This window comes from Mesoplodon mirus (assembly GCF_964341445.2).
Source record: "Mesoplodon mirus genome assembly, chromosome: 15".
NCBI classification, from domain to species: Eukaryota; Metazoa; Chordata; class Mammalia; order Artiodactyla; family Ziphiidae; genus Mesoplodon; species Mesoplodon mirus.
Genome location: NC_138991.1, coordinates 78,009,677 through 78,030,230, shown reverse-complemented (window position 1 = coordinate 78,030,230; position 20,554 = coordinate 78,009,677). Strand labels below are relative to the sequence as shown.

The 20,554-nt window shown below is 43.4% G+C and overlaps 1 protein-coding gene across 2 annotated transcripts in view; it reads right to left on the bottom strand.

Annotated features, from left to right (window-relative positions):
- The window catches only part of SPTLC3 (serine palmitoyltransferase long chain base subunit 3), a 133,378-nt gene that overhangs the window by 42,263 nt on the left and 70,561 nt on the right, over positions 1-20,554 (bottom strand). For both annotated transcript variants that reach the window (XM_082645295.1, XM_082645296.1), the window contains 2 exons: positions 9,748-9,853; positions 931-1,150 (listed from right to left, as the gene is read on the bottom strand). In XM_082645295.1, coding sequence (XP_082501421.1) covers positions 931-1,150; positions 9,748-9,853 — 326 coding nt within the window. The remainder of the gene's footprint in view (positions 1-930; positions 1,151-9,747; positions 9,854-20,554) is intronic.

Below are 20,554 nucleotides of genomic sequence, written 5' to 3'. Positions count from 1 at the left end.
ACCTGGGTGGAGCCAGCTACACTGTCACAGTCTCGCTGGGACAGGTGTAGGCCTGGGGGAGACAGCTATCAGGATTTGGATTAGACTGTCCTATAAAGGAGCAGATTAAATGGCTCTTTGAGCCCTGAAACCCAGGTTTTAATATTTCATTTTCTTTCTCTCCGCCCCTTCCCTCTTCTTTTAAAATCCTTGCAAGCATTTGTTTTATTTTAGCAACCCCCTTGGTGACATTGACAGTAGAATGACAAGGATAACACTTAACAGTCTGATTCCTTCAGATCAGAATCTTAAGTCACCTAGATAAGGTATCAGAGGATGACAAGATTTGACCCATGGCTTATCCAAAATTGTGGAAGAGAATTATTTTGCAGAGAAAATCTCTAAAAAAGACATTTCCGATCTTGCTACTATTTTGATTAAAACTCTGAAAACCCACAACTTGTAGCACAGGGTCAGTGTCCGTAACATCTGACCTCTGTTCACTGTTTCTACCACCCACCTTGCGTTTTTCACACCACAAAACCCAAACGACTTACAGTTCTGCAGCATCACTTCTGTGGCTTGTTAGACATCATTCCCTCTTTCTGAAATATAAACCTCGCTGCCCCATCCTTTGTCTACAAGACTGACATTCATTCTAAGACTTCCTAGGTACTGCCCTTTCCTTTGTACTGTCTTTGCCTGTGTGCACAGCCGGTGTTGTCTTTTTATGATCATGTGATTACTCATCACATGCTCCTCTGCGTTATCAGAGGATGAGCTCCTTGACCTTCTGGGCCTGCCATGGCTGTGAACACATGGTGGCAAGGCTGCCCTCATCAGTCAAGTGTGCTGAACTGAACTGGAGCTCTCAGGGAAATCAGAAGACCCCGCAGACTACCTTCCGAGGACATTCAGGTTTTAAACAGACACAAGGGATCTGTCTCTTACCTTCCTTCCAGCTATGTAACCTCCCGAGGCGCCAAAGCTTTTGGTGAATGTGCCCATAAATACGTCAATATCTCTGGGGTCCATTGCAAAGAACTCCATCACACCCCGGCCGGTCGGGCCCACGGATCCAATACTGTGAGCTTCATCTACATAGAGGTAAGCCTTGTATTTCTTCTTTAGAGCCACGAGCTGGGACAGACGCACGATGGAACCTTCCATGCTAGGGCATAAGAAGAAATGCTTGTCACCCATGTGTACCCTCTGGGGAAGCTCTGTGTCACTCTCCCTTTCAGTACTTCTCAGACAGCCTGTCCTGACACCAGACGGGGATGACAGGGACATGCCATTCCTTTCTTCTGAAGACATATTTTATTTGGTGGAGACAACCCTCTCAATCTTGTAAGACTCCTCTGGCATTATTTCACTTGGGGAAAAAAAAATAATTTACATTCAGTGGATTTAAGTGCTTTGAGTTGTTATAGCTAATTCCCAAGTAAACAGCTCACTGCATTGTTGATCAATTTATCAATATAGTAAAGCCGACTAGCATAACTAGACTGACCATGTTGGATTCTAGGTATTTTGCTAATTTTAATTAAATTGCTCTATGTTGATGTATCTTCATCCGCCTGCTACTGTCTACTTGGTCAGTTCTGTCTGACCTCAACTCAGTGCTTGAATTGCCAAAGATTAAAAGAAGGAATTAAAAACGCACAAAAGAACTTTAAGACATCATAAATTTATTAAAGCATGGGAGAAAGTCCTTAGGGTCTCCTGTCCAGTCCTCACTGAACTCAAAGGCTTATTCGAGGCTCCTGGTGGTGTCCCTTCTTGTCCTTTAGGGCAATGGTTCTCAATCTTGAGTGAGCATCAGAATCCCTTGAATGGTTTGTTACAACACAGGTTGCTGGGTCCCACCCACAGAGTTTCTGATTTAGTAGGTCTGGGATGGGCTTCGAATTTGCATTCCTACCAAGCTCCTGGGAGATTCCCCTACTGCTAGTTGGAGACAGCACTCTGAGAACCACTGCTATAGATCAACTTTTGTTTTAGCCCTAAGTGCTTAATTTTTCATGGTATTGTTGTAATTTGGTCAATTTACATGGTATTTTAAATTGCAAAAACACTTCTAGTCCTCCAGCAAAGGGAAAGACAGGAAGAAAATAAGCAAGTGAAATGAACATTGGTATTTACATGGCACCTCTTGGAACCCAATGGATTTAGAAGAACTCTTGCCTTTAATCAGTTCTCAGAACACTTCGTAAGCTGTGTCCACAGCTCACAGAGTTTTGACTGCACTGACAGGCGAGTTCTATGAAAACACACAGACTCACACCCTCACCCCCATGAAGGAGCTTGTCAAACAGTTCAAGCAACCCATCAATTTAGTTCAAGAACTAGTCAATTGACACAAACAGAGTTGAACTTCTCCCTTCTTCTTAATTAGTTTATGTATTTAGTTAATGTATTAAAAAATAATTTAAGTGTTAGGACGATTCAGTCAAAACAGTCCAGCTGTTATGTAGTTACCCAGACCAACAGGCGTTGGATGCTTTTTCTTTTTTTTAAAGGACTTTATTTCTCAGAGCAGTTTTAGGTTCACAGCAAAATTGAGTAGAGGGTACAGAGATTTCCCATATACCCCCGCCTGACATATGCATACCCTCCCCCATTATCAACATCACCCACCAAAGTGGTACATTTGTTTCAACTGATTAACCTACATTGGTGCATCAGCATCTAAAGCCCATAGTTTATATTAGGGTTCACTCTTGGCATTGTATGTGAAACCAAGCAGGACCCTGTGGGGCTCCTGGGCACAAAAGCCTTCTGGCCCCTGTTTCTTATTTGTAGGAAATAGGTTTCAGCTTTCATGACCTACCCTGAGTCCCAAAGGGCAGGTTCAAACAGCTACTATTCAGGGAAGAGAGGGGACGCAGAGACAAGGGAAGATCAGTCAAGAAACAATAGTGCGGCCTTGGGTCAGGGTCCTGGTTCTGCCTCAAGGGATACACAAAGCAATATTTTTGAGCTCTTCTCATATTTATCCATTTGCCAACTGAAGGACATTTTGGTTGCTTCCAAGTTTTGGCAGGACGAAAACCCCCAACAAATGGAAGATGTTAACTACTTGATGAAACACTCTTCATTCCAGAGAGGTCAGTTTGATAACCTCCAGAACCACAGAAGCTCATCAAAAGACCACCAAAGGCCAGATTAAAGGAATGCAGGCCCTGCATACACCCTGATCCTTATCAGCAACTCCATCCTTGAACCATTGTTATAAAACTCCTCACCAAATCTCCCCAGGTTGGGACACACAGTTTTGAGGGCATTAGCCCCTGTGTCCCCCTTTGTCTGGCAAAGCAATAAAGTTATTCTTTTCTACTTCACCCAAAACACTGCCTCCAAGATTTGGTTTGGTATTGGTGCAGAGGCTGAGTTTTGGCATCATACATTCTATGGGTTTGGACGAATGTGTAATGACACGTATCCATCATTATAATATCACACAAACTACTTTCACTGCCCTAAAAATCCACTGTGCTTAGCTACTTATCCCTCTCCACACCCAACCCATGGTAACCTGGGATCTTTCTGCTGTTTCCATAGTAATGCCTTTCCCAGAACATTATGTAGCTGGAATCATACACTACGTAACGTTTTCAGATTGGCTTCTTTCACTCAGTAATATGCATTTAAGTTTCCTCCACATCTTTTCACTGGCTCCACAGATCATTTCTTTTCAGTGCTGAATAAAATTCCATTGTCTGGATGGACCACAGTTTATTTAGCCATTTGCCAACTGAAGGACATTTTGGTGGCTTCCAAGTTTGGGCAATTATAAATAAAGATGTTATAAACATCTGTGTACAGGGTTTTGAGTGGACACAAGTTTTCAACTCCCTTGGGTAAATACCAAGGAGCATGATTACTGGATTGTATGGTAAGAGCATGCTTGTAAGAAACCACCAACCCGTCATCCAAAGTGGCTGGATCAGTTTGCATTCCCACCAGCACTGAATGAGAGCTCTTGGTTACTGCCCATTCTCGCCAGTATTTACTGTTGTCAGTGTCCCAGACTGTGAACTTCTAACAGGTGTGTAGTGGTATCTCATTGTTTTAATTTGTATTTTCCCTGATGGCATATGATGCGGAGCATCTTTTCACATGCTTATTTCCATCTGTAAATCTTTGGTGAGGTATCTGTTAAGGTCTTTGGCCCATTTTTTAACCCAGTTGATTGTTTTCTTATTGTTGAGTTCTAAGAGTTTTTTGTGTCTTTTAGATAATGATGCTTTATCAAATGTATCTTTTGCAAATATTTTCTCCCAGTCTGTGGCATGTCTTTCTAATGCTCTTGGCATTGTCTTGCAGAGCAAAAGTTCTTAATTTTAATGAAGTCCAGCTTATTACATTGTGCTTTTTACAAGGTCATTCTGAAAGGCTGTTTTCAGATTTTAATGACATGAAGACCAATAAGAGTCATCTTCTCTTATAGAAGTTTGCAAGTTAATTCCAGTATTTTCTTAGAGTAATTGCTTGTTAAAGTTGTTTCCATTGAAGGGAAGGAGGTCCAGCAGGCTGACTGCCTAAGCTGAGATGGTAGCCACACCACTTACTAACTGAGGACTTGGCAACTTATTTGATGCTCTCTGCCTCAGTTTCCTCGGATATAAAAATAAGCATGATGATGGCTCACTGCTCATAAGGCCTTTATTAGAATGACTAGAAATAATACTTGTAAAGTGTCTGACGTATAACGAGCACCCATTGGGTTGTTCTTGTTCTCAGGTGGAGCTTAGGAGGAAATGGTAGCAAAGAGGCCTAATTTGAGAAATTGGGAACTCTTGACAATGCTCTGTGTTGAATTTTCCAGGAAGAAAGCATATGGGTGTCATACATAATAAATGGCTGTATGCCCTCAAAATTCTAGAATCTTCTCATCTTTTAAAATGTTCTAAATTGGTAACACAAACATGCTAAAAGCCTGACATGTCACAAATAGCCATTCTTTGTTCTGGAACTGAGCTTGACAAGAACCGGAGTTAATGTTGAACAGTTTGCAGACACTCTGGGCAGCTAATTAGCCATTTTTGCTTGGTCCGATCTAGCTGATGTTAGGAGACTGCTCACCTGGTTTATATTTCTTCTTCGAAGATTAATGACTCCACAATACTGCTGATTTCAGGAGTTAATGTAGGGCACACATGAGTCCTAGAGGGAATTCAGTTTTCATAAAGAGCTATATTTACCCACACTAAGTTTTCATTCTCTCAATGTGACCAAATTTGAATTGAACCTTTCCCTGTAGTGGGATATTGAGTTTGGTGTTTACATGAAAAGGCTATCTATGTTATTGCTGCAAATTGCTGTCAAAGAACACTGTGCCAGAAACAATTAAAAAAAAAACCCCAAACAAACCCAAGAACAGTGTTTTACTCTTTCTTCCTGAGTGGAAGGTTGTGTTTTCTTTTGACTTGAATAGAAAAAAAAACAACTAAAATACAACTGTAGGTAAAGATAATTCCACCAGTTAATTTGAAGTTCTGTGCAGGGACTTGAGTGATTCTTAAACCAGCAAGCCAGTGAATAATTTCTTTATATCTTTTCTATTACATAATGTATTAGCTAAGTGACAAGACTCGTTTTTGAAATCTCCCTCTCACCACCTTCTCCTCCACCTATAAACCATATTACCCACTGGCAGGATTGGGATTTAAACCACTGGTTTGCCAACTTACATGGTGGAAAAATCTCCTTGGTGGGCCCTGAGTACAATCCAAGGGGAGAAAGGAAGGTGGAAAGAAAGGGGAAAAAGGAACTAAGCTTAATTAAAAATAAAGTAACTACTGTTTTCTTTTTCTTTGTCTTTGTTTAAACCACAGAGATATAGGTGAGAGTTTACCACTGAAGATCTCAGTCCTTAAACTTACATTATTTTGGAGAGGAGAATGGCTTACATTCTTAGAGAAAATCGCATTCTGAGATTTCAACATTTGTTTATATGTGTATTTTTGGAAAAGGTTGGATAGTATTTCCTGATTAAGTTTATTTTGAAAGTTTGGGCTCCAGCTATGCTAGTTTATATCCCCATTTATTTGGGACCTCTCTGCCCATCTCTAGTGTATTTTTGAATAATTTTGAGATTTTTCGACCACCATGAATCAACCACTAGGCTTCTCAGAGACACAAAACTAGAAGACTGTGACTTTAAAACAATACTTAAAAGAAAATGCAGGTGAGAACACTAAAATAATACTATTGTACTTCTAAACCCCAAATCATGGAATCATGGAACTCTACATTTCAAGTTTCAATCTCCCGATTTTACCGATGAAGAAACGGAGCTCTAGACAGGTTGATGGTGAAAGTCAAATGGATGACTTGCACTTTCCACATTTACTTCATTGGATGTGGACACATGGGCTGATTCTTCTGTTTACATTGGGTCTCTGTCCCAGCAGGGCCACCTGGTTTGAATCCCAGCTCTGATTTATCTCAGATATCTGCCCAGGGGCAGGTCTTGGAACCTGAGTGAATTCATCCTCACAATAAACTTAGGAGAACTGGAGGCACTTACTCAAGATAGCACATGTGAAATGTTTAGCAATAACACATGATAAATGTGAACCCTGTCCTCTGACACCCATCCTTCAGGAGTCAAACAGCTTCGCCATGCAGATGGCTTATTGTTTTCTGAGTTGCAACTTCCTCAGCTGAAAATAAATTTGATGATGAAGACAGCTACCCTTGGTTGTGGGTTTACTATGCGCTGGATTTCTCGAAGCACTAGCTTACGTGATCTCATTTAATTCTTACAAAAGAACCCTATGAAGGGCACATAGTTATAGGCAGCAACACAGGATCTACACCCATGTCCCAGGCCTTCCTCCAAATCCTGACTCCCCTATAGTCTATATATAAATATTAATACATACTTGATCTATGGATGATGATATTATTATTGCTACTATTATTATTATTATCATAACTGCTTTTGTGGAGTTTACTGACTTCTTGGATTTGGTATCTAGCCTTTTCTACCTTGATACCTACCTGAAACTGTCTGATTTGGCTGACTGCTCTTTTTTGGAGTTTTGAAGAAATTGATTTATGTGAGCTGTCTGTGGTAGGCAGACTTTGCCCATGGGGGCAAACCACAGCCAGAGATAAGAAAGATCTGGGAGTGAAACTCTAAGGAGGTTTTGTGTGGATTCTAACAAGGTATACATCCATAATACATCTCTGGAAAGTAAAAGTACATTTGTGAACTACTGGTTTCACATTCGTAAACCTGGCCCTTTGGAAAATCTTGTGGGAAATAATTTCATTTTCTGGTGAGAGCAGCAAACGAGAACATCCATATGTTCCAGAACTCTACTCTAGGCTAGTCTTATTTTACGGACGAGGAAACTGAGGTCCCAGGAGGTACTGAGGCCTGTTTAAGAAGGGTCCTGTTTCCTATCTATGAATGAGTGCCTTTAGGTCACAGTCTCATTTAAAGACAAGATTCCTGTGCAGGTGAGAGAAAAGGAACATGTCTGAGAAGGCACGTCCATGGACAGTGGAGACTTCTCCCCGTATACATGTCGGGTTGATGGAGCTGCTGTGGTAGATTGCCTCCAAAGATGGTTTCCTGTAAGTCTTCCCCTCCCTGTATACACAAGCCAATCCTCCCATCAAGAGGTGGGGTCTGTTTCTCCTCCCCTTGAATCTGGACTAGACTCGTGTAATGCTTTGACCAATAGAATATGGCATAGTGATGTTGTACCAGTTCTGGGCCCAGCCCTTAAAAGGCTGGCAACTTCTGCTTTCATTCTCTTGGAAGCCAGCCACCATGTTGTAAGGAAGCTCTAGCTAGACTGCTGAACAAGAAAAACCTACATATAGAGAAAGCACCCCAGAGAAGAGGAGAGAATAAGGCACCTCAGTCAACAGCCAGTACCAAGAGCCCACAGGTGTGAGGTCATTTTGGATGTTCCAGCCCCAGCCAAGCACCCCATTGAAAGCAGCTGCATGAATGACCCCAACGAATGTCACATGGAGCAGAACTGCCCAGTTGGTCCAGACAACCCACAGTAGTGTGGGAAATGATAACTCATTGCTGTGTAAGCCACTGTGCTTTGAGGTGGCTCGTTTCACAACAGTAGGTCACTGGGTAGTCACCATTGCTAATGAACCCAAGGCTGTGGTTTGTTGCCACCCTGTTTTGGAGCCGAAGTCCACACCTGGCTCCCCTATCCTCCTGATATCATGGTAGGACCCAGGCCCAACATAGCCATTAGCAGAGGGGTTTCTTTGTGTAACTGATGGGAATATTTGACAGTGAAACGCTGGTGGTCGACTTAATTTCAGCCATGATCAAAGTACTTAGAACACAACTTCTCTTTAGTGAAGCCAAGTTCTGTTTATTTGCAGTTGGGTTCTGTTTACTCTGGTTAAAGGAGATGCCCGTCTGCTCTCCCTCTGCTGATCTGTGCTCCCACCAGTCCAGGCTTGATTGACAGGTGTTTAGATAAGGTCTCCCCTCCCAGGCTGGCATCTGGCACAAATCACACAGGGAGAAAGACCCGTGCTTGAGGCTATGACAGCCCAGAGTCAAGATGAGATTATTTCCTAAAAGTAGCAAGTTCAGGGCCAGTGAGTGGTTACATTATTCTACAGCAGGGTTTCCCAAACTTGGCACTGTTGACATTTTGAGCCAGATAATTCTCTGTTGTAGGGGACTATCCTGTGCATTGTAGGAGGTTTAGCAGCATCCCTGGCCTCTGCCCACCAGATGCCAGCAGTACTTTACTGCAGTTGTGACAACTGAAAATTGCCAGATGTGCTTGTGTGGTGCCCCCAGGGACGGATTCCATTAGCTGTGGAACAAAAGGCTGCTCCTTATCTCAAGCCTCCTTTGCAGCCACGCTTCCCCTTGTTGGGAAGTTAAGCCCTCATTCCCTTCCTTTTAATCTTGTTCACTTTCCCATAATTAACCCACAGGAAACATTGCCCTTGCTTCTTCTAACATTAAGATTGAGAATTGATTTAGGAGTGAGTAACTCTGAAGTCATGTTTCCTTGACTCATGGACTAGGACATCCAACAGAAGACAAACTTGGGAGCAGTTTCTACCTTAGTAACGATCATCAATTCAGACATAGAATGAAGCAAATTCAATCACAACCAGCAATATAAAAGTGCAGCTCTGACTGGCTTAGTGGATGTTTTGTCTGCTCAGCCTAAAAGCTGTGGGAAGACTGACCATGCCTTCAGATGCTAAGACCATCTCCTCCTCTTCCCAGCTCTGCATCAAGAATTGTACTCTAGGTTAGTCTTAACTTGAAGAAAATGTGCAGGCTTTTTGTAGTCTGATGCTAACAATTGGCCAAGTTCAGCAAGCCTGGAGCTTGGGTGCACTATTGAGTTAGGGGCAGCTGGGTGCCCATCAGCAGTATCTACTTTCCTGCCTTCGTCATAAAGGCAAAGAGTGTTCTGAGGTTGAATAACCCATCCCCTAAAAGCCTTTGAAACTGTGGGGCAGCCAAAGGTAGCGGAATCAATACAAGTTAGCAATGCTCTGTCAGGATGTTTCTGAAGACACCTTCTTAAGTCCGCCAGCCTCCAGGATGCTCCGCCATATGTATCGTCATTGAAAAGACAGGTGACCCAAGAACTGATGGTTCACATTGATAGCTCTAACTCAGGTCCCTTAATAACATCTATATCTAACTCATTTTTCCATTTAACTAGGAGAGGTCAGCCTTGCCCCATCTGTCAGCTCGCTGTGGGCCTCAGTGTGTGAATAGGTCTCTGGTTATTTACATACCTGTAGATGCCCTCCACTAGGATTAGAATCTTTTTCCAAGCTCTGCGGGTTCGAGGCTGGCCGTAGATTACAGCATCTCTCAGGAGCTTCTCTAGGCTTTGCATGTCTTTAAATAATACACACAAAAAAATTGAGTCATGAGAGGGCTTTTCTTTTCCTCCTTCATTTTCTTTTTGGAGAAGGCAGCAGATATTTTAGGCTTAGGCTCGGACCCAAACTTTCAGAGAGCAAAGTCGAAGTCAGAGAACACCTTGGGGGAGAGACAAGTCTAGTTTTTAGTAAAAGTTAACTCTGACAAGCTGAGTAGTCAGGTTTGTAAAGCCAGCAGAATAAACCTCTAGTGGAAGCATATAGTTTCACAGGCTCTTCAAAGGCTGTCCTCACCTGCCTTAGCAGAGATTGCAGCTTTACATTAAATGCATTTCTTAAACTTAAGCTTTGTTGCCAGGTGAAAATTAGCCCTGAGGGATATCATTAACTAACACTCACCAATCGGTGGTTTAGCCACCAGCCTGGTAGAGTTTAGCTGGGTTTGCACAGAACGGCAGCATTTTGGGCTGGCAGGGGTCTCACTGCCTAAGTTTTGGGAGGTGGCTAAATGGATGTGGTGTGGAGGCCATGTTCTGGTACAAAACAGTCCTGGTTTCTTTCAAAACTTTAAGAAAGTTTTGAAAGAATCATCATTTGGGGAATCATCACTTGGGGAATTATCATTTGGGGAACCAGTAAAAATGTAGATTCCTTGTCTCACTCCTAGAGATTCTGTACCAGTTCATGTGGGATGGGGTCCACAGGGGTTCATGTTTGGGGTCTTGGCACTCCTGGGTCCATCACTCAAAGCCAGACCTATATTTTGAGCTACATAACTGTTTTCCAACCACATTTTAGACAAAACCACGGGTACCTAAAACTCAGCATTTCCAAGATAGAACTTGTGGCAGATGACATCATTGGCCCCAATTCCTACACTCCCCCAATTTGAGTCCTTTGACATGTGACCTCAGAGCCCTCCCACTAAAGGAATGGAAGATGTTTCCCTGTCTCTGGCTTGGGTTCAGCCAAGTGACATGCTTTGGCTAACAGAATCCAGGGAAGAGAGAGCAGGTTAGTTCCGCACCTCGGCCTTAAGAGGCCTTACACGTTTTTGCTTTTCCTTTTGTGCTTCTACCAGTAACATGAAAAGAACACTCCCAGGCTAGTCCACAGGTCCTGGGAGGGTCCCAGGAGAGGCTGAGAGACAAGTAGGGCACAGTTAGCCCAGCCCACTTGCAGTCATGAGTAAGAAATAAGTGATATTTGTTGGATGCTACTGGGGTTTTGAGGTTGTTTGTTACGGGACTAGCTAAAGAATGCAGTCTCCAGATGGAAACAACCTAAGTGTCCATCATCAGATGAATGGATAAAGAAGATGTGGCACATACATACAATGGAATATTACTCAGCCGTAAAAAGAAACGAAATTGAACTATTTGTAATGAGATGGATGGACCTAGAGTCTGTCATACAGAGAGAAGTAAGTCAGAAAGAGAAAGGCAAATACCGTGTGCTAACACATATATATGGAATTTAAGAAAAAAAATGTCATGAAGAACCTAGGGGTAAGACAGGAATAAAGACACAGACCTACTAGAGAATGGACTTGAGGATATGGGGAGGGGGAAGGGTAAGCTGTGACAAAGCGAGAGAGAGGCATGGACATATATACGCTACCAAACGTAAAATAGATGGCTAGTGGGAAGCAGCCGCATAGCACAGGGAGATCAGCTCGGTGGTTTGTGACCACCTAGAGGGGTGGGATAGGGAGAGTGGGAGGGAAGGAGACGCAAGAGGGAAGAGATATGGGAACATATGTATATGTATAACTGATTCACTTTGTTATAAAGCAGAAACTAACACACCATTGTAAAGCAATTATACTCCAATAAAGATGTAAAAAAAAAAAAAAAAAGAATGCAGTCTCCAAAGGCCATTCCTGATCTAGTCCCTGGCTATCTTCCTCATATGGTTTCTCAATATTCCCCAGCACACAGCCTCCCATCTCTCTTACATGCTTCCCCACTCTTGTCTGTCTGGAGAACCTCCACCCACCACGCAAGCGTCCACTCAAACTCTTTTGGCCAATAGAACAGATTTTCTTTCTTCTTTGTGTCCTTGATGACTCATCTATCCTGGATTTAAGCACTCATCACACTGCTCATTATTTGAGTTCATGTCTCTCCTCCAGGGAAGGCAGGGACCTTATCTTATTCATCCTTTTAGCCCTAGTCCTAACGCAGAGTGCTAGAGCTAAAGTGATATATGATAGTTGAATCACTTGTCTTTTCATGGAAAAGATTGTAGACCAGGAAACAGGAAAGGGAATGACACTTTGGGATCTAAATAGGAATTATGAGAAAGGATAATTGCCTCATGCCTGCAGTAATATTTCTTTAATTAACTGTTTTTAGCTTTTTTAAAAAAACACCTTTATTGGGTATAATTGCTTTACAAAGGTGTGTTAGTTTCTGCTGTATAACAAAGTGAATCAGCTATACGTATACATATATCCCCATATCTCCTCCTTCTTGAGTCTTCCTCCCACACTCCCTATCCCATCCCTCTAGGTTAAAGACAGGCAGATATATCCTCTGAGTCTTCACGTAAGATGGTGTTGTTTTAGTGTCACTACATCACTGACCACTAGATGGCAGCCAAGGAAACAGAAAGCAGCTTTCTTATTTTGAGAATTTCAGGGATAACAAACGTTCATCTTTAGACATTTTGCTTTCGGCTGGGTTCCTAAAATGTTGAAGTAACCCATGTGATTGGGGGAAGCAGCTCCCTTTTCTATACTCCACCACAGGCCTGTTAGTCTCTGAAGGGAATAAAGAACTGATGAATATAAGTATACCCACTTACAGAGTTTTTCCTTCTGGGACTTGGAATTTACAAGTTTTTATACAGAAATGACACATGGTGAGTGTGGCTCCGGTGTCATAGTAATAAAAGCAAACCCAGACTCCAGAGAGTGGGCACAGAGGGAGCCGACCTCCACATAACAAAGTCCGCATACGACAAAGCCACAGCAGCCAAAATCGTTCTCAATGGTGAAAAACTGAAAACATTTCCTCTAAGATTAGGAACAAGACAAGGATGTCCGCACTCACCACTATTATTCAACATAGTTTTGGAAGTCCTAGCCGCGGCAATCAGAGAAGAAAAAGAAATAAAAGGAATACACATTGGAAAAGAAGTAAAACTGTCACTGTTTGCAGATGACATGATACTATACATACAGAATCCTAAAGATGCCACCAGAAAACTACCAGAGCTAAGCAATGAATGTGGTAAAGTTGCAGGATACAAAATCAATGCACAGAAATCTCTTGCATTTCTATACACTAATGGTGAAAAATCTGAAAGAGAAATTAAGGAAACACTACCATTTACCATTGCAGCAAAAAGAATACAATACCTAGGAATAAACCTACCTAAGGAGACAAAAGACCTGTATTCAGAAAACTATAAGACACTGATGAAAGAAATCAAAGATGACACAAACAGATGGAGAGATACACCATGTTCTTGGATTAGAAGAATCGTTATTGTGAAAATGACTATACTACCCAAAGCAATCTACAGATTCATGCAATCCCTATCAAATTACCAATGGCATTTTTTACAGAACTAGAACAAAAAATCTTAAATTTGTATGGAGACACAAAAGACCTCGAATAGCCAAAGCAGTCTTGAGGGAAAAAAACGGAGCTGGAGGGTTTCCCTGGTGGCGCAGTGGTTGAGAGTCCACCTGCCGATGCAGGGGACACGGGTTCGTGCCCCGGTCCAGGAAGATCCCACATGTCATGGAGGAGCTAGGCCCGTGAGCCATGGCCGCTGAGCCTGCGTGTCCGGAGCCTGTGCTCTGCAACGCGAGAGGCCACAATGGTGAGGCCCGCGTACCGCACAAACAAACAAACAAACAAACAAACCCCCAAAAAACAGAGCTGGAGGAATCAGCCTCCCTGACTTCAGGCTATACTACAAAGCTACAGTTATCAAGACAATATGGTACTGGCACACAAACAGAAATATAGATCAGTGGAACAGGAAGCCCAGAGATAAACCCACGTACCTGTGGTCAACTAATCTATGACAAAGGAGGCAAGGATATACAATGGACAAAAGGCAGTCTCTTCAATAAGTGGTGCTGGGAAAACTGGACAGCTACATGTAAAAGAATGAAATTAGAACACTCCCTAACACCATACACAAAAATAAACTCAAAAGCAAACCCAAGTGAACTAAATTAGCAGTCACTTAAAAGTGAATATTCTAAGATTTTCGAAAATCTATACACACAGAGATCACAGTACTGTTTATGCAATCAAGAGAGTCACATACATGTTAGAGCCTGAGTTTGGGAGTTTAAATGAACCCCACTAAAGAAGAGAAATTTCTCTCCATTCTTTTAATATCAGGCAGGACAGAAAACAAGCCTGCAAAAGACCTTGATGTGTTTTTTTGCATTTCGCAGATGGCAGGGACTCATCGTGTTTGTCATGAATGGAGAGTTCGATGAGGAGAAGCTTTTAGCGGAACTTCTGAAAACGCTGTGTCCACACACTGGGATCCTTGAGCAAAGGGAAGATCAATCAGCCACTGTTCTGCCATGGGGGACAAACTCACTAACCTCTTAGAATCACAGAAGCTAGACAGAGAAAGATATGACTTCACTCACTGTGGGATTCTGGACCCATGTTAACATCTGGTAGTTTCTGATTTTTAGGTCCTTGCTCTATAATTCTACAGTGTGTGGGTCACAGACCTATAGGATTCAGAGGATTGTGGTTTATGTTCTTGCAGGCCTTATGAGGTTCTACTGTTTCAGCAAATCACATGCTAACATCTGCAAGGGATTTTCAAATAATGATGCTTATTAAAGCACTTATACCCACATTATGTTAATCCTCATGACACCTCTGAATGATTAGGTTTTGGGTTTTTTTTTCAGATAAGCAAACTCATGCCAGAAGGTTTGTAAAACCAATAACAACCAAAAAAAAAAAAAAAAAAAAAAAAGACCCTAAGCCCAAACAAACCAGCTTCTTGTCAGAGTATAGAGAAAATCCTGAGATACAGAAATTAAAAGATTACAGTTGACGCCATCAAGGTTCACCCACACAGTGCTACTGTACCATCATGTTACAAAGTTATAATGACACACTGTGGACTTGTAATCACCACAAATTTGAGTACCAACAATGCCTTAGGCATTATTCACCACCAAGTCTGGCTCATCAAGGTGGGGTCCTTTGGTTTGTGATGGGCTGAGAGGAGGGAGCAGGCATGGTGGGTGATGAGACGTGGCCTGGGGTCCATGTTGTGGTGCAAAGCAGCCCTGGTTTGTCACAGGTTAGGGAATTCCTAAATCCCAGGGAGAGCCCAGCTATGTGCCCAAAGCTCCAATCAGGCTTAGGTGACAATGATGCTCTGCGAGCCTGTTCCTGCACCTGTCCTTCAATTCAAAACCCTCATAATATCAGCAAGCCTCTGGGATCTGCGGAAACTACACATACAGTCCTGTGAGAAAAGAGCCCAAGTCAACAAAGAAGCTGTAACCTTCTCAGAAGGGAGGTTGGTGTAGTTCAAAAAGTGTCTTCCTAAAGATGAGAACTAGGTCTCTGGCTTCTTTCTTACTTTGCTGTACAGCAAAAACACGTTTCTCCTGCCTCTTTCCTCATCTCTTGTGCAACTGAGCTTTTGTTGAGACACGAGAACTTGGCCGTCCCTCCGTGCCCTGCCCTGCTCTCCATCTAGGGCCTGTGCTCAGGGCTGAAGGACAGCCTCCACTTTCCTTGTGCTGCCCAGTGTGCTTGCTGGTTCACCCTCATCACTCGAAGCCCCAGGAAACCTGCCTCCACCTGCATTTAGGTATGTCCTCTTGTTCCCTGCTCCGTGGGCCTCTTGCCAAAAGCTTTTCATGCCTACACAGGATAGACACTCGACAGCTATTTCTTAAGTGAAAAGGTGGTTGGGTGATGAAGAAATACTACTTGTTACTCTAATTCCTTGCCCTCCCCCCATCTTTTTCCTGTTCCTCGTGTTCCTTCAGGGATAATCCGTTTCATCCTTCAGTGTTGAGCCCAAATGTGAACTCTTAAGCAGTAGGTACTTAAACAACTGTGAATGATGATAAACTATTCTTATTTTTAAGATGGTTTGTGGGGAACTGCCCCCTTGTGTAGTCTTTGGGGGAAAACATAATCATAATGTCCAGTTCTGGCCAGCAAAGCAAATATTTCTCTCAAAGTGACATTTATAGAGTCTCCTCCATGAGATCAATGAGGGCATTCCTGATGCCTTGAAAAATGGGTGCGGGACTTCCCTGGTGGCGCAGTGGATAAGACTCTGCACTCCCAATGCAGGGGGCATGGGTTCGATCCCTGCTCAGGGAACTAAATCCCACATGCATGTCACAACTAAGAGTTCGCATGCCACAACTAAGGAGCCCTCCTGATGCAACTAAGACCCGGCACAACCAAATAAATAAATAAATATAAAAAAAAGTTTTAAAAAAGAAAGAAAAATGGGTGCCTTCCATTTTGCAAGGCAGTTTGGATACATACTTTGGTTCAGGTCTTCCGAATGGGTCTGCAAATCTGTTTGCAGGTGTCACGTGGCCTTTTGTAGGTCAAAGAAGCAAAGTGAGCTGCCTGGAAGTAGGCAAAGGCAGCTGGGATCAGAGGAGCTGGGCTGGGCAGAGGGTGAGGTAGGTGCTAGGGGCAGGGACTACTTACCCAGGGGAGAGGGTCACCCCAGAAACTTCTGGCCTTGGGCACCTGAGGTGAAGAATGGGTAGAACCTAATGCACGGGGACAGAGTGTCCCACGCACTTGGGCTCTGGGCCTGATGAAGCATGGAGGGCTCTGATCCTTAGAGAAGGGCCTGTGGGACTAGACACAATGCTGAAGAGGATCCCTGGGGAGTGGGGTCAGTGCAGGAAGGTGAGCCTTGATTCAGGGAGCACTGTGGGAGCCCAGGGGTCAGCACCTGGATCCTGTGTCTCAGGTCAGGGTGCAGTCAAGGGCGCCCAGTGAATGCTGGCTGCGTCCGCCTAACCCAACTGCCCTGACCCGGGACAGTTGCATGGGAGATGGAGGCTATGGAGTATTTCATACATCGCTCTACCGTCTGGGGGAGGCAGGGAGTGGGAAGGAGGTCAAAGTTCATTGTGTTTCAAAATGGGAACTCTGAAGTCAGACCTCCTCAATGTAAATCCCAGCTCTGGGGGATTCCCTGGTGGCGCAGTGGTTGAGAGTCCGCCTGCCGATGCAGGGGACACGGGTTCGTGTCCCAGTCCGGGAAGATCCCACATGCCGCGGAGCGGCTGGGCCCGTGAGCCATGGCCGCTGAGCCTGTGCGTCCGGAGCCTGTGCTCCGCAACGGGAGAGGCCACAACAGGGAGAGGCCCGCGTACCACAAAAAAAAAAAAAAAAAAAAAAAAAAAAATCCCAGCTCTGCCTTTTTCCAGCTGTCTCTAAACAAGTCACCTCACCACTTTGTGCCTCTTTCTTCATCTGTAGAAAGGGGATAATCGGTAGGTGACTTGTGAAGTTGGAGCTAAGAGGAGTGAGTGCATGTGAAAGTTTCATTACAACAAGGGTTGAATACTCTTACTGTTAAAAGATATAGGGGCCATTGCTTCGTTTGTTAAACAACCTAGTTCAGGAGTCTTGAGTTTGAAAATGTCGTGGCTTGTAAAGTAATCTAAGTGATGTTTATAGGTTTGACCTTCCACTCAAATGACACTCCTGAGCCCTCACTCCGCAGAAGAGGTAAGGCTCAGAGTTTTCCCACAAACACTGCATCCTTTGTTCTTCTTCCTCTTGGCCCTTAAATGCCTCTAGATAGAATCCTGGTTCTTCCTCTCCACTTTTTTTCCCCCTAAACCACTCCAAATTCTTGGCCTGCTCATTCCTCTGACCTCATGGCAACTCTCCTAGCTCAAAAGACTGCTTCTCCTCTTCAAGACCAGCTCAAGAAGCCCTTTGTGACTCACTTGAGTACAGAGATTACCTACAGCCTTGCTGCTCCAAGTACAGTCCTGCACCAGCAACATCAGTATCGCCTGGGAGTTTCTCAGACATGCAGGTGCTCAGGCCCCCACCCAGCACTACCGAATCCAAGTCTGCATTTCAACAAGAACTCCCACGGTGACTCCTTGTACCTTAAAGGCTGGGACACATTGTTCTAGGATCTACATCCTATGCATTTACCAGTAAAGTGAGCAGATACAGGAAAAAAAATAACTCAGTTCTGATGTCCCCAAATTTCTGAAAGAAGTGGTTGACCTTTCCAGAGAGTTAAAATTCACCCAGGGTTTGAGGTCCTGGAATTCTCAGGGTGCTAATATACTCAGCCCAGAGGACATGTTTACCAAAGGCCTCCGGGTACCCCACGGTACTTGGACCCGTTTCCTCAATGCACCAGAATCATGAAGGAGACCAAGCCTGTGGGTCCCTGGTTGGAGTTGATGCCTCGGCTTGTGCTGTAAAATGGCTGGAGAGTCTGTTTTGTGGTACCAATGAGTCACAAAGGCAAACTAAGGGTTGGCTATTTCCTGAAGCTGCCCAAAGTAGAAAGTGCAAGGAGATATTCTCAGCATGTAGCCAGAGGGATTCAGAGGCCAAACTTCAGCTTCTGAGTTAAGGTTCATGTTACTAACAGGATAAGGCATCACGCTAGATTGATTTTCACATAAGAACCCACCGCTCTCTGTGTTCTACGTGTGGTCTGGAAGTAGCTGGACTTAGCGAGTGGGTAAGAATGCCATCTAGAGCTGTTCATGTACCTGCATCCTCTCAGCCCAGCTCCTTATTGCAGACACAGGATATTCTTTGTCCAAGACATATTTTTCTGGCTGTGGGAGCATACTCAGCCTGAGTCAGGACCAACCACTAGCGGGGACTGGTGCATAAATATCCCATTTCCCACCCCTCAGGTGGGATAACACTGAGGCATGTCTATACTGGCACCCAGAGTTTCCTAGTAGGCTTGAGCTCCAGGTGTTTACTGTGCTAACATGCTTGACAACACGCCCTTTATTGGCCGCCTCCCCTGCTCTGTCTTCATCCCCTGCTTCTCTGCTTGCGTCCTGGGATCACTTCCTAAATAAACGACTTGCCTTCACATCCATGTCTCAGGTCTGCTCCTAGGGGAAATGAACCAAGACAAGAGCAACAGACTTGGGTTTGAATTTTGACTCTCACCACCATATGTCATGCGTGTGTCCTTGGGCAGGTCATTCAATCACTTTGAGTGTTGTTTTCTCTTAATAAGTAGGAATAATGAAGAGAAACAGGAACCTGGATTTTTGTTAAATTTAAATGGGTGATTATATAAAGGGCTTAATGTAGTGCTTGGCAGCAGTGAATGCTGAATAAATGGGAGTTAGGATCTCAGTACAGTCGTCCCTTGGTATCCAGGGGGGATTGGTTTCAGGAGCCCCTGTGGACACACGAATCTGCAGATGCTCAAGTCCTTTTTATAAAATGGCATAGTGTTTGCATATAACTTGCGCACAACCTCCCATATACTTTAAATCATCTCTAGGTTATTTATATAATACCTAATACAATGTAAATGCTGTATAAATAGTTGCCAGCATGCGATAAAGTTTTGCTTTTTGTAACTTTCTGGAATTTTTTTCCCAAATATTTTCCATCTGTAGTTGGTTGAATCTGGTGGATGTGGAACATGCAGAAATGGAGGGCTGACTGTAATTGTAACATTTGCAATCCAGGAAGAAATAATCCCTGGTGATAAATTCTGCTAAAACTGCACTTCTGAGTTGTCTACTTTTCCTTAGAGAGTTAGCTTTTGTGTGTTCTGAATTTGTTCAGTTCCTCATTCTGATTTTGTGGGAAATAAAGAAATGATGAATAACTTGAAGTTATTGGTCAATCCAGGTCACATAGGATTCAAAGTTTATTACGATGGTCTGCAATGGTTTGATTACACTTCAGATATATTTTTCGCATACAGAATACAAAAATTCAAGGGCCCAGAATCCTGATTTATGTACTATGGCTCTAAATAACAAGTGGGTATCCTCCAGTATTGATCTACATAAAAATAGGACCTCTTCTCCCCCCAAAGTCAGGAGAGTATCCTTAAGATATAAGCAGAGGACACAGGTGGAGCAAAGTCCAGGAAAGCAGAGCAAGTGTAGTTGTATGAAATCCCATAATCCTGATGTTTAAGAACATTCCAGTTTAGGAGGCCATTCTTAAACTCCGTCTCATAAGTTATTAGCTCCTATCTGGGCTGGTTGCATGCCTCCTGCACACATAGGAAGGCAACTTTCATCTTCTGCAGATCCTTCAAAAAATCTCCACGTTATCATTTCAGTCTGCATGGATACGTATTAAGGATTAAAGCATCATTGTTCACTGAGGTGTTTAGTATTATCCTGGGAATAGTAAAGCAAGAAAGAGCGCCAGCAGCAACTGATGCCTTACCTATTAGGACTCCATTTAATTATTTTCCCCTCCATATGCCATCTCACCTCCAGGACCTCTCAAGTGAGAAGTCGTTTCAAGGACCCTGGAGGTAGCCTTGCTCTCAAAGGTGGCTGTTTCTGTGGTGTGAATACAACAGCAGGGACAGTTGTTCATGGGTAAAAGTCCTGTTGAGCACATTAGTGAGTGAGAACAAGGGATCTGTGTACCTGAGAATGAAAGTGTATTAGTGTCTTACAGCTGCTGGAAAAAATTAACACAAACGTAGGGATTTATGAAACACAAATTATCTTACAGTTCTGGAGGCC